This window comes from Mustela nigripes, chromosome 13, assembly GCF_022355385.1.
Source record: "Mustela nigripes isolate SB6536 chromosome 13, MUSNIG.SB6536, whole genome shotgun sequence".
NCBI lineage: Eukaryota > Metazoa > Chordata > Mammalia > Carnivora > Mustelidae > Mustela > Mustela nigripes.
This window is the reverse complement of record NC_081569.1, coordinates 117,178,320-117,192,488: the sequence shown is the minus strand read 5'-3', so window position 1 is coordinate 117,192,488 and position 14,169 is coordinate 117,178,320. Positions and strand designations below refer to the sequence as shown.

Here is a 14,169-nt window from a genome sequence, read left to right as displayed (position 1 = left end):
CAGGGGTTTGGGCCATATTTTCAGAGCTCATTTTGAAGTATGTGAGAGCCCCCAGCAGCTCAGGGCTCCCATCTTACCGAATGAACTCCTCAGCAGAAAGATGGTCTGATGTGGCCAGCCTGCCCATCAGGAGTCACTGTGGCCTCGGCTGGGGCCCAGCGAGATAGGTGTGAGCCACAGGCACCCGTACTGCTTCCTGTTCACACCCCCTCCATCTGGTTCTCTCAAGTGCTCTCAGCCCTCCTCCTGCATGTAGGTCATTGACTCCCCGTCTGCCGGATGTGCTTGCTCTATGCTTTAACAACTCTGCCTTGGCTTATGCTGGTTTCCCTTGATGTTCTTTCCTGTCATCTCTGTTTATCAGAATCATCCCAATTTCCCAAGGCCCAGCTATAATGTTTTCTACAAAGCCTTTCCTTTTCCCAAAACTGGTGAAAGGCATTTCTTGCTTTTCTGTGTAGCATGCAGACGGTTATCACTTAACTGCCTTTTGCTGTTTCTCATCCCCATCTTCATCCGTGCAAGCACTTTCTTCATCGCCCATACCTTTCTAAGGTCTTCATGTGCACAGAGCATTTGGACATTGATTTGTGTAATGGAAAAGCCCATAGAGGAAGCAGGCAAGATACCTTACCCTCTTTTTGCAACTCAGATTGCTTGAACACCAGCTGTGCACCAAGGATAGGTGTTGACGTGAAAGATATTTTAAGGTGGTGGCATCCAGGTGCTTTATTCTGATTTTACAAATGAGGAAATTGAGGCCTAGTAAATAAGTGGCCAGGTGTCCCACTAACCATTGTTTTTAGCTCCCGGAACATGCAAGCTCTTATTCTTTCCACTCTCAATATTCTTCCCACTCTCACGTCTCCTAACCCTACCCCTCTTTCAGGGTCTAATTAAAATGTCATTTTTTAAGGGAGGCTTCTATTGACCGTCTTCCACCCCCACCCCTTATCCTCCTCGTTTAAAACAGGTTTGCCCGGGCACCTGGGTGGCTCAGTGAGTTAAAGCCTCTGCCTTCGGCTCAGGTCATGATCCCAGGGTCCTGGGATGGAGCCGGGTGTCGGGCTATCTGCTCAGCAGGGAGCCTGCTTCCCTTCTTCTCTCTCTACCTGCCTCTTTGCCTACTTGTGATCTCTGTCTGTCAAATAAATAAATAAAATCTTTAAAAAAATAAAAATTAGAAAAAATAAAACAGGTCTGCAATTCTGTCTTCTGGTACTTATGTTTTTCTTCATAGTGGTAATCACAAGTATGTAATTATTTCACTTTTATAAATGCATTGTCTCCCCACTAGACTTTGTACCCAGTGAGGACAGGGACAATGACATCTTTGTTACCTCTTAGGCAGCCAGTGTCTGACACCAGAGACACTCAAGAAGTAATGTGTTGAATCAATAAGTGCAAATATCAGCCATTCTTGCAGCTCAGCAAATGCCAGAGCAGTGTTAGAACCAGACTGCCTGAAGCCCAGGTCAGCATAACCCCAGCTCTTACCATGTCCTACACTGTGCCCACAAGCAACCACCCCTACTCAGGGTAGTTAGAACTCTAGTTCTTTGTATGGGTTCCAAAGACATTAACACTGTTTGATGTGTGGGTATTTAGGTCATGGAGGGTGGGTATGTGTTTGGATGGGTGGACAGAAGGGATGAGAGACAGTGACTTGCAAACAAGGTGCTGGGGTGACCCACTGAGGGAGATCAGAAGAGGGGGATCAGTGTGTGGAGGCCTGGGGAAAATGAGGCTCATGTAGTAAGCACCTGCGCTGCTGTAAAGGTCCTAGAAGGCAGTTAGTGGTTCTTTACTTGAGTTGAGATACAGAACTTTAACTTGTACCCTGGTTAAGATCTAAAAATAATACCCTATTCTGAGTTCTTGGAATAAACCTTCCATTTTGGTGAGTCTGGAAGAGTTTTTGTTTTTATATTCCTATCACATTATATTGGAACACTTTCATTATACATGAAGGCAACTTTTATTCTTACACCAGAGTGAGCAGCCTGTTACTATAGCAATATTGAAATTATTTATATACAGTGTCTTCTACACACTCCTTGCAAACTGTACATAGTGGTTAGGAGAAATGGGCTATGATATCCAAAATTGTTTTCTCTCTTATTTCCTTTGTTAAACTTCTGTAAACTTTGTTATAACTTGATTTTTTTTAATTTGAACCTTTTATTTTTAGGAAAGATTAATTTAGGGGAGTTACAAATATATCCCACCTATCAAACATTGAAAATAGCTCTGAAATAATTTCAGTTTTGCTGTGAGCACCGTACAGATACAACTGCTTCTTGAGATCTTTTTCAGATAAAGGGGTGGAATCATAGATGCCCTCTGTGTGTTTGCAGGGCCTGGACAGCTTCAAAGTAAAAGAGAAATTCTTCTCAGGGAGCAAGGAGCCAGTGACCGCCTTTCCTGTGCCATTTGACCTGCCTCCAGAACTGTATGGAAGTAAAGGTAGGACACACGTGAAGGGAGGTCATGGGTGTTATGTCTGGAACAGAAACCGTGCCCAGAAGAAGCCGTCAGTCCCCCAGTGGGAGGTTGGCTCACAGAATACTTCGGAAATGCAGGTTTGCAGAGGCCCCTTTGCTGCCCTGTCTCGGGCCACTAGAGCTCTCATTCTCAAACTGGTTGGTCCAGGAGCTCCTCTGAACTCTTACCATTATTAAGGACCACAAGGAGCTTTTACTCACGTGGGTTTTTGTATCTGTTGAGATTTACTATATTAGACCTCAAAACCAAGAATTTTTTATATTAGTTTTTAAAGTAATAAACCTATTTATACACACACACACATATACAACCACACACATATATATGTTATGTATGTATGTACATACATATGCGTTGTGTGTGTGTGTGTACACATATTTGGTGTTTTTTTAATTGTCAAAAGTGAGGAAGGTGGCATTATTTACAATTTTTGCAGGCAGACCTCTTTACTCTCTGGGTTAATGAAAGACCACTGAATTCTCACAGCTGCTCTGTTGCAGTATCACGTCACAAAGCCTCTATACATTCACGAGAAGTGAAGATGACAAATAATGGCTTAATATTTTGATGAAAACAATTTGACTTCACAAACCCCTCCCATCCTCTTAAAGGGGAGATCCCCAGGCTGCCCTCAACTATGACTTTCTTAGAGGCAGTGAACAAGTATTTTTCTTAATAGAAAGTCATTAGAACATTGGTTCAGGTTCCTGGTGTTCTTGGAAGAAAACTGGCCGGCATGAGTGGGACCGGCTCCATCTCAGGTCTGTCCCAGCCCCACAGCTGCACTTGTCTTAGCCCTAGAATGTCTGTCTTTAAAGCAAGTTTGTACTTACCAGACTCACACAGCAGCAGTTATCAAATCAAGACCTGCTTATTAATTTAAAATGGCCAAAGGCATATTATAATCAGCATATTTTCCAGGGGAAGGCAGATGCCTTCACAGATAGCTGGATTATAGTCAATGGTGTTTGAGTAAATTCTGAATTTGAACAGGGAAAATGTGGTTTTTGTTTGGAAAGTTTTAATGACATCATTGCATTAATATTCCCGAATCTCTGGTTCCCTAATAGAGCCAGCCCGCTGTGGCCCTGAGTCCCTTTCTTCCCTGGGCGATGCTAGATGGACTCCAGCTACTCCCCCCCCCTTACTTGCCCTTCCTGGTTTTGGTGGTAAACCAGACCTTCCCCTTCCAGTGGATCGGTTTCTTTGATGGTATTGACTTGATTGGATGTATCCATATAGTCTCATGTTGCCTGGTGTGCCACTGCCTATGGCAAGGGACTTTTTAGAGCTATAAGCAGTTGTATTGATAACAAGTTTAAGAAGTGTTCTTTTTTCCTTCTTTCTAAGCTATGTATATTTGAGTCCTCTAAATTTGTATATTTATGCATCTTCATTTTTCACTGGCAAGATTATATCGGTTTTATCAGAATTTCAGAGAAATGGTGCCCCCCACAACCCTCCCTGCACATACAAATGAAAAAGAGGGCTTTAGAATTAGGCTGTATTTGTGTGCCAACCTTTCAACTTATTAAGTGACCTTGGGCACTTATTTTCTTTATTTAGGCCTTCGTTTCTCTATTTGTAAAATGGGAAAATAAGATTGCCTACTTCGTAGAGTTTGTTGAAACGAGTAACCAGGATGCTATCTGTAAAGCACCTAACACAGTCTTCTAGTGCAGAGTTAGCAGTCAGTAAATGTTAGCTGTTGTTTCTGTTATTTAGAATATCCAGTTCAGTTCCTGGCATGTAATAACCGGTGTTCATTTTCTCCCCTTCCCCTTGCTGAGCTGATAATGAAAAGAGCCTAAGGCCCATGTAGGACAGTTCCTGAACCCACCTAGTGTCACAGGACCTCACGGCGAAAACCTCTCCTTCCCCCTTCCAGCTTTGTGCTGTAGCTTTGTGTTTTCTCCTCTGTCTGTTCATGTTCTTTTTTTTTCCCCATCCTCAAACCTGAGTTCTGAGTAAGCTTAGTGGAGGTGGGGACAGATGCACCATGGACTGACTGAGTTTGACTTCCTGTGGCCTGGCCTTGGGCTATACACTTTCCACCCCCAGCCCAGAACCTTGGCCGGAATTCCACCTCCTCCACTTAACCGTAATCTCCAAAGGTCTTCGCAAGCAAGAATGAAAGAGACAGAGGAGCCTTAAAAATAAATATCCTGAGGTTCCTTCAGTTCTGATAGAAAAAGCATTCCTGAGAATTTAAAAGTTTACAGTGGGGTAGTATCTTAGATTGTGCAATGATGAATCTTTTATTTAGCCAGCAAGCAGAATGTTTTCCATTGTTCAGCGGCGTTGTCTGGGTGTATACACTTCTTTGAAACATACATACAAAGGAGACTGGAGCATTATATTTTTCATTAGTACAGTTTTACCTGCATGCTTTAGTAGCATGCAGAATGGTGCCAGTCACTCGGATATCACCAGTTCACATGTAACTAGCATTCCGGGGACGCCTACGGACTAGAAGAAAGGTATCTTACTAAGACTTGGGAAAGTGAATAGTTAAGAACATTTCAAAAGCACTTTGTTTGAAAATGATTTTCAGAGACGCCTGGGTGGCTCAGTTGGTTAAGCAGCTGCCTTTGGCTCAGGTCATGATCCCAGCGTCCTGGGATCGAGTCCCACATCGGGCTCCTTGCTCCGCAGGGAGCCTGCTTCTCCCTCTGACTCTGCCTTCCACTCTGTCTGCCTGTGCTCGCTCTCGCTCACTCCTCTCTGACAAATAAATAAATAAATCTTAAAAAAAGAAAAAAGAAAATGATTTTCAAACCACTGTAACATGTACAAGATCCTGCTCATTGTTTTTTAAAATCTGAGGAACTGTACAGAAAGCTTAGCAAAGGAATATACTGCTCTGAACCAATTATAGTTTATTACAAGACACCAGCAGACATCCTGAAACCAAGAAATTGATCAAATAATGAAGTAAAACACACACAGCTGCAGGTACACCTTGCTTTATGCAGGACTTGCTGCTCATCTCTCTCCACAGGTGTATTTCTGCTGTGTGCAGACACTGTCTAGGTCCTTGGAATATGTCCTTGAACAAGACAGACACAAACCCCTGGCCTGAGGGAGTCTAAATTACTCTTCCCCTGAGAAGTTATTCCTAACCAAACTCATTTGACTAATAGGAGTTGTAGTTTTAAAGGAAATCTTTCAGATCCTTTTGTAGTTCATAAGTGTGATGATTGAATGTTCTCACCAATGTGTGACATGCGCCTCCCTCAAACCTTGTTATGACCTCGGCACATTACCCATCTGATGTGAGGGAAAAAAAATCTTTTATAAAGCAGCATCACCACATTTTAAATCTTCTTTCCATATGTCCCACTTGTGTGACGCTGAGCCTGAAAAGAATGAAATAGACCAGTATGTGATCTCTCTGGAGCTGTTACATGCCAGAGACATCTGCTTCGTACTCCCTTTTTGGTTTATATTCTTTGTATTCTCTGATACACTATAAAGCAGGTAAAACAAGGTAAGGCTATGTAAAGCTTATCTTATTTGGACTTAAAGAGTAACTTATATATGTCAAATTTAAGAATAATTGAAGTACAGAGCTTCAGAGACCATAGTTATGTTAAGTGATCTGGGTTGTTCACGTGGTATATGTGAACAGTTGGCCCTTGCACAATGCCGGGGCTCGGGGCACTGACCACCAGTGCAACTGAAGATCTGCATGTAACTTTTCACTTCCCCAAAACTTAACTACTAACAGCCTACTGTTGACCGGAAGCCTCACTGATAACCTAAATAGTTAACACATATTTTGTATGTGATATGTATTATATACTTTATTCCTGTAATAAATAAAGTAAGCTAGAGAAAACATTATTAAGAAAGTTTTAAGGCAGAGAAAATACACTTAAGTATTGTATGTATTTTATTGGGGAAAAAACCCACATGGGAGTGGACCTTTGCAGTTAAACCCATGTTGTTTGGGTCAACTATAGTATTCTTTTCTTTGAATTTTTTGACATAATGTCAAATTTAGAAAAACGTTCTAGGAACAGTATAAAGAACTCCCATATTCTCTTCACCCAGGTTCCCCTTCACTTACATAATCTTCCTTTCTTATGTTAACTTTTTTCTGATCCATTTGGAAGTTGTAAACAAGATCTGTGCAATCTCTAAATACTTCAAAATATATTTCTTAAAAACGTTCTCTTACATAGCCACAGTATAGTTACCAAAATCAGGAATTAACATTGAATACTATCATCTACAGAACTTACTCCGATTTTATCTGTTGCCCCAATAATGAACTTTATAACAAAAGGGAAGTTTCAGGTTACATGTCATATTTGTTTAGCAGTCTCTTTAGTCTCCATTAATTTGGAAAAGTGCCACAAGAAATTTTGTGTGTTTTATGATGCTGACACTTTGCTGAGCACAGGCCAGTTAGTTTAATAGACAGTGAGGTACATTGTGTATTTGGTTTTCCCATTGTTTTCTCATAAATAGATCCAGATTAAGCACTTTTGCCAAGAACACCACAGAAGAGATATTGTTGTTGTTAGTGCATCGAATGAGGAGTCACATGATAAAAAATCTCCCTGATCACTAATGAAATCAGTATTGATCAGTTGGTTAAGATGGTATCTGCCACATTATGTGTATCTTTTGCAGATTTAGTATATTTTAGAATTTAAGTTATAATGTCTAGAACTAAGCTAATTAGCTGTATATGTAATTGCTCAGTAGGTGAGGTCATTGAAACCTGGCTGGCATACGAGATACACGTGCTCTAGATTTAGCATATATGTAGTGTATATAATTCTTTAAAGTTCTTTAAACCATGGGCTCCCAGATAATTTAACCATTCCATCTGCTGCTGGGTTCATTTGAAATAATTCCTTGAATTTAGATAATATCAGAATAAACTTCAGTCTAGACCTGTCAGAATTATTGCTAAATAGCAGAGACCAGATTCATAAAGTATTTTTGTAAGGACAATAGCTGATTCAACTTTCTAATCCAAAGAAAATGCAAAAGAAGTCAGTCACTTAAATCATTGTTGATATGCTTAATTTTCAAGGACCAGTTTTTGAATGATCTTTAGAAATCTGGATTTTTTGTGTGTGAGAACCGGAAGAGGTTTTTAGACATGATTTTGATCATCTCCTTTAATAAAATCTATTTTTGTTTCATAGTGCAAACAGAAGGCTGACACCAAACTTCCAGCTTAGCTTTTAAAATTACTTTGTCAACAGAAATCTTTAGGAAATCTAGAACTATCAAAGTAAAGTAATTTTATCAGATGATATTGAAATCAGTACTTGGTTTTTAGCAATTTGAATTATTCTTCCTCCTACTGGGTAGATTGTTCTCTTGTGCTTTTTTTTAGTCACAGATTAATACGGGAGATCTTCACAGAAGAGAGTATTAATGGGCTTCAGATAACACTGGTATCCCAGTTACCAAAGATTGCATCTCTGCTAGGTTGGTAACCCAGTGTAAAATTTTTTTTTTTTAAAGATTTTATTTATTTATTTGACAGACAGAGATTACAAGTAAGCAGAGAGGCAGTCAGAGAGAGGAAGAAGCAGGTTCCCTACAGAGCAGAGAGCTCGATGTGGGGCTCAATTCCAGGACCCTGGGATCATGACCTGAGCCAAAGGCAGAGGCTTTAACCCACTGAGCCACGCAGGCACCCCCAGTGTAAAATATTTTGAAGCTTTCCTTTGTAGTGCAAGCTGGCAAGTCTTTTGTACATTTGTTGATTTCAGAGTAAGCTGAAGTAAAGTGGCATCAGATATCTTCTTAGTTCATCTCTTTGGGATCACACACGCGCCATATACACACACTTTGTGTCTGATACAAAGAAAGAATTAAAGGCAATTGCTCAGGTGATAGGCAGCAACTTCTATAGGTAGGTAAGATATCAAGTTTCCTTGAAGACAGTGGGAAATGTGGGTATGGGTGTTTGGACATGGGGGTCCAAGTTCTAACTCTTTAACACGGGGCCATTTCTTAGAGGATTAGAGGCTAGGTAGAATGGGGTATTGTACTTGGGTTTGTCTGACTGGTAAAAGAAACCTGGGAGACCTACACAGCATATAGGGTAGTGACAGCACTCACCACTGTGAGCTGAGGGTGGTGGTCATTACATTATAGCAGCTAGCACTCATTAAGTACTTATTACATGCTAGGAGCTGCTTTGAGCACATGACTTGAATTTATGGGATCCTAACTGCCCCCATGACACCAGTACTAATATAACCCCTACTTTATAGACAAGAAACCTAAGCACTCAGGTCAATTTGGCCAGGTCCCCATGGGCAGCCTGTCCACCATGTCCATGCCCCCTTTACCGTCACACTGTGCCACCTCCCCACAGAGGGCTGGGTTCCAGAGTTAGAGATGTCAGGTGCATGCAGTCCTAAACTGACCAACCACGAGGACAGATGGCATAGACACAGAGTAAAACCCCTCGGCTGTCCCCTCATCCCCAGCCTTCCTGCCATGGCCTTAATGTTGGCCTCACTGTGTCTCCGCTGTCATCTCCCCATTGTTGGTCCCCTTCCACTGGCCATCATCTCCCCTGCTGCCATGCGCCTCACGTCGCATCCTCACGTCACATTGTATCACAACAGAAAGCAGCTCATCCTATTTAGTTTCTGATCTCGGACTCTGTGTTAAAATCGCCGTTAGAACTTGGTGAGAATGTGTAATGCCAGGCCCCAGCCCAGACCGACTGAAACAAGCTCTGTTGAGGTGAGCTCTGAGGAAACGCTCCAGCAATTCGCACGTCAGCCATGTGCGGGAACCACCACGCTGACGTGGTGAAGTTCAGAATTCCGCCCCCATGGCCTGCCTGCTCGTCTGTCTTCCCTCTTGGACCGCAAACTAAGAGGACCTCAGCTTTGGCTAGCAGAGCACCTGGCATCTAACCAGCACTGACAGAGATCTCAGATACATGCAGGACTGTTTCCTGAGGCAAGGTTTTCTTTCATGGGATAATTTAGGAGGATTGCTTAGAACAGGCTTTCATCTAAGCCAGAAACTGTTAATGCTGACTTCCAGTAATGGTAGCAAGACAACAGAGTCACAGCCACCTCCTACCTTCCTGTTAGCCCTTCTGTGTCTCTGCCCCAGGGTAGTGGTGAGCCTTGCATCCGGCATGACACATGGTCAGCCGTGGGTACAGGCATTTGCTCACTTAGCTAGCGGTGTGTCTGGGGACTCGCCAGTGCTGCTTGGTCATCGTTAGCTGATTGTGAGGGAGAGGAAGAAATCGGTGGTGGTCTCTGCGTTGCTGGCTGGCCGGCGGGTGTTTGCATCACGAACCCTGCCTCGAAGAATCTAACAGCTCCTCACCTAGCAAGGATCGGGTGTCCTTTACTTTGGGGATGAAGTGGAGCAGATGTTACGCAGTGGGGCAGTTTGCAGGAAAAGATGGGAGAAGTCCGGCCACAGAAGACCGTGTTCCCGGGGCAGGAGAGCCAGTGCTCGGTTCAGGCCAGTGGGGAGCTGTAGGGAGTCTCCAGTGCTGCCGAACCTTCAGCCTTTTACGAAGCAAGCGTGTTGCACAGGCACAGGATTATGGCTCTCCCACGGGCTTGTTTAACAAGCTAGCTTCAGGCTTTCACACCATCTCAAGGCCAAAGACAAGAAAACGGGCTTCTGCTAACTTGTTGCCATCTTTGGCCTTCTTTCCCTGCGCGTGCTGCTGCGTGCTGCTGTCTGCATGCTTGCGTGGCTGTTATTCCACATCAGGGATGGTGAGGAGAGCCTCCTGCTGTTTGCCAGGTCGTCCTCTGAGCTGCCATCTGCCTCTGTTCGGGAAGAGGAGGAAGCTTCCCCGCGAGCGGCTTAGTAGTGCTGGGCAGGCCGATGGTACCTCTCACACCCCTGCTGCACGGCCATCTCCCTCCGGGCACTCACTCTTTCAGAGCTGTTGGAGCTCCCCTCCTTATCAGGACAGTTACGTGGAGCTCCATTCCTAACCCTGGGAGTGCATTTACACCCTACCCATACTGTTTGTTGTTCTTTTGAATTGGTTTGATTCCAGCAGTAATGATGGTAAAAGTGATCAGAGTTTGTCAATTTCTGAAACCCCAGTTAAAAGGGGCTGGGGGGAAGTTCATGTTTATGAGCACCTACGATATGCCCATATGCCAGGAACTTCCACAGGTGTTCTCGCTTATGTTTCACAGCCCTCCTGAGAGGTTACTTACGTAGCTAATTCCCATGTCACAGCTGAGGAACCTGAGGCCAAGATCCCAGTGTTTTCCCGATTTTGCAGAGAAAGACAAGGGCAGGACCTGAACCTAGGTCTTCAGTGTTCTCTCCGTTGTGTCTTATTAAGGCGAGTTGCTTGCTTCACCATCGGTCTACAGTCATTGTACAGAGACCTTCATGCCTCATCAATTATTAGCCCTAAGGAACAGAACAAAACCATTTCATGGAGGTGAACCCGGACCTCCTGATTATATGTGACCGTGACCAGCTGAGAGCAGAATGCCATCTGTTACTGTTGGTTTCTCCAGAGTTGTAAAACATAGTAGCTGCCAGATGCTCTCAGACACTACATGTGTTTATCTCACTTGCCCGTCCTGACAGCGCCGCAGTCAGGTACACAGAAGGAAACTGAGGCTGACAGGCAAAGTGACTGGTCAGTGTAAGTGGCAAGCCAGGATGTGCACCCTGATTTCTGCTGGCCGGCTTCCACTGTTCACTTGCCCATGTCTTAGCACAAACCCTTGCCAACAGCCACTGTCTGAAATGGGCTGTTGTCTGGGGTTGCTTCAGGGAAGGTTCTTAAGGGGGTGCCTGGGTGGCACAGTTGGTTAAGGGTCCGAATCTTTGTTTTGGTTGTGATCTTGGGGTTGGGAGATTGAGCCCCACTTTGGGCTCTGGGATCAGCACAGAGTCAGCTTGAGATTCATTCGCTTCCCTTCCCCACCCCCACATGTGCTCACACGCACTCACTCATAAATCCTTACAAAGAGGGGAGGGGTTCTTAACGACATGCAGACTCTGACACGTGGTGGTTTTATCCTAGTGGGTAAGTGAATTTTTTGTAGTCCTGCCTGTTCAAATAAGTATTATACAACTATAATGTGTTTTGGTTTTTTCCCCAGATCGGCCATGGATTTGGAACATTCCTTATACCAAAGCACCAGATACACATGGGAATATGTGGGTTCCCTCCTGAGAATCTTAAAGCACTATGAAATTTAGGTGCAAGAATCAAGCCCCAAATAATGAATCTTCTTATTTGTGCTGGATGTTTATCCTTCGAGTTTTATCTACACCCTTAACAAAACTCTGCATAGCTCACTCTTGTGAGCACGGATGCTGGTTACACTTTTGATAGTCATTAACAGTGTCCTTAATTCACTTCTTTAAGCTTTGGAATGAAAGCTATCAAACTCGACAATGTTGAATATAGACACAAGTCATCCTCAAAGGGATACATGGAATTTCACGGTGGTGTTCGCTCTTCCGAAGTGAAGACTGACTATGTGTGTTGTACTCCGTCCGTCCTGCTCTTTAGCCAAGCAGGCGAAGGATGTGACCGTTTGCTTATCACCCGGCCCTCCGCTTTCTGAGTGTTGTCTCGGAACTGCTGGCCATGAGGCTGCCCATGTTCCTAGCCTGTCACTGAGGTCAGTGTGGCTACTCTTCTGACACACTTGAGTCCTACTACCTCCCATCGTCCTGCAGCTTCACGAGGCTTTGCATCCCAGCACCGTGCTAGCTGCCTCTCTGCTTACAGATGGGTCCTGCCATTTCCTTGCCGGTCCCCAGAGCGGATGGGTGTCTTTCATCCCCCAAGTTTCCAGAAGAGACAGCTCACAGAACCATATAAAAGCACAAGTATGTTACTTGCAAGAAACCCTGAAAGGTAACCTAAATTGGTGCCTTCAGTTTACAAGCAAGGAAATAGAAGCCCAGAAAGGCTCAGGATGTCCTCCACATCACAGCTGGTTTGGGTCCAAGCTGTCAACGTTTCCACTTTAAGTACATCTGTCCTTTGTATTTAGGAATCGCGTTCTCCTAGGATGATGTAGACCTTCTTTTCCACGTGAGGTTGATATCCAGTTTGTCTCCAGCCTCTTTATCTTACAACTTTCAAGAGTTGTTGAATATTAATTTTGAAAGATTTCTGAAGATACCTTTTCAGACTGTTTCCCAGGCCTACGATTTTCACCTTAGGACCTGGCAGGGCGGAGCAGTGGTGCTGCCATAGAGAAGTCTGGGAAGCCAGCTGCGGTCCCTCTACTCTGCTGTCACTTCGCTTTACCTATTTTATATTTTGGGATTCTGTAAAAGATATTATCTGGGATTCTGTATGTGTGCTCACGCTGCTTAAAAAAAAAAAAAAAAAAAAAAAAAGTTGAAAAGCCACTGAATTACTCCTCTTACCTGTGTAGTGAACTGGTTATACTAAGGCTTGAACCTTTCAGGACCCTCCCTTTTACTTCCCAGAATGTGCAGACCCTCACCACATGAGCCGGGAAGGCATGGGAAGGCCCCCAGGGCTGGCCCAGAGCGGTGCCCTGCAGTCTGTTTGTCCGTAGGCCTTGCAGGGGCCTAGAGATTCTCACTACCATGGTGGTCCCATCCTGGGTGGGGGTGGGGCAGCACCACAGAGGCGTCTGAGTCAGCTGTGTCACCAGGACAGTGAGCAGGCTGCCTGGGCCCTGTGGGATGGGTTCAGCTACTCGAGAGGACAGTGGCAGCTTGATAGCGGTCACTGGTTAAGTCGGTCACACAGGTCCATTGCTCATCTGATCCAGGTCACTGCAGAGTGGGTCGGAGCTCGGAGTTTGCCTCCTCTGCCACTTACGGCTGTGTGACCTAAACCAGGTTATTTAACTTCTCTGTGCCTTGGTCCCCTCAACTGTAAAATGGGAGTGGTGGTGGTAACAGTCCTCACAGAGGATGATGGAGAGTGGTGAGTGAATGTGTGAGGATACTCTGAGCCCGCACATCGTGAGAACCGTCTGGTGATTGCTCCTGCTGTCGCCACAGGTGAGCCATTAGGATTAGCCTCCTTTTCCTAATGAGACTGGGACTCAGAAATGTGTAGCGCTTGCGCAGGGTCCTACTTCTAGAAAGTGCTATCCCAGTATTTGAACTCAGGTCTGGCAGGGTCCAAGGCCTATTTTCTGCCAGGTAGCCCAACTCCCAGGCAGCATGGTATGTGAGGAGAGGGACGGATTTTACCCCCCAGTGTGTTGTGGACAAACACTTGTACAGAATCAGGTGCTTGGATGTTACAGGACTGTCAGATTACAGTGGAAGTTTCTAAATGCTTATCTTCTGTACTCCTCACAGACCAGCCCTTGTCCATGGGCTGTATTTCAAGTAACATTCCTCTACTCTTGGTGGGGACCCAAAGGGGCCCCTCTGAAAACAGAGAAGTTCCAGAATGGGTGGCTAGGTACATCAAGATAACATTAGGGGAAGCCCATGGTCAAGGGTTATGCATTCAGTGGTTGTCCAGGCCCAACTGTTAACAGTAGCCTTCTATGCCCTTCACCCTGGTCAGGATGGGCTAAGGGAAGACAGGCCAGCATAGATAAGTGGGTCATAATGTGAGCTTTCTGGGTATAGGTGATCACACACATGGAAAACAAGGCCCAGGAATAATCAACATGGGAACCCAAAAAGCAAGCAGTTCTGCCCCATCTTGTCCTT

General features: G+C 44.5%; 1 protein-coding gene and 1 non-coding gene across 4 annotated transcripts in view; both read left to right on the top strand.

The window, feature by feature from the left end:
• Window positions 1-12,869, top strand: part of TDP1 (tyrosyl-DNA phosphodiesterase 1) — an 86,014-nt gene extending 73,145 nt beyond the window's left edge. For all 3 annotated transcript variants that reach the window (XM_059373535.1, XM_059373536.1, XM_059373534.1), the window contains 2 exons: window positions 2,358-2,466; window positions 11,604-12,869. In XM_059373535.1, coding sequence (XP_059229518.1) covers window positions 2,358-2,466; window positions 11,604-11,677 — 183 coding nt within the window. In that variant the 3' untranslated portion in view covers window positions 11,678-12,869. The remainder of the gene's footprint in view (window positions 1-2,357; window positions 2,467-11,603) is intronic.
• Window positions 5,678-5,781, top strand: LOC132000554 (small nucleolar RNA U13). The gene has a single exon (XR_009399403.1). It is a non-coding gene; the product is annotated as a small nucleolar RNA U13 (small nucleolar RNA).
• Window positions 12,870-14,169: the final 1,300 nt, after the last annotated feature.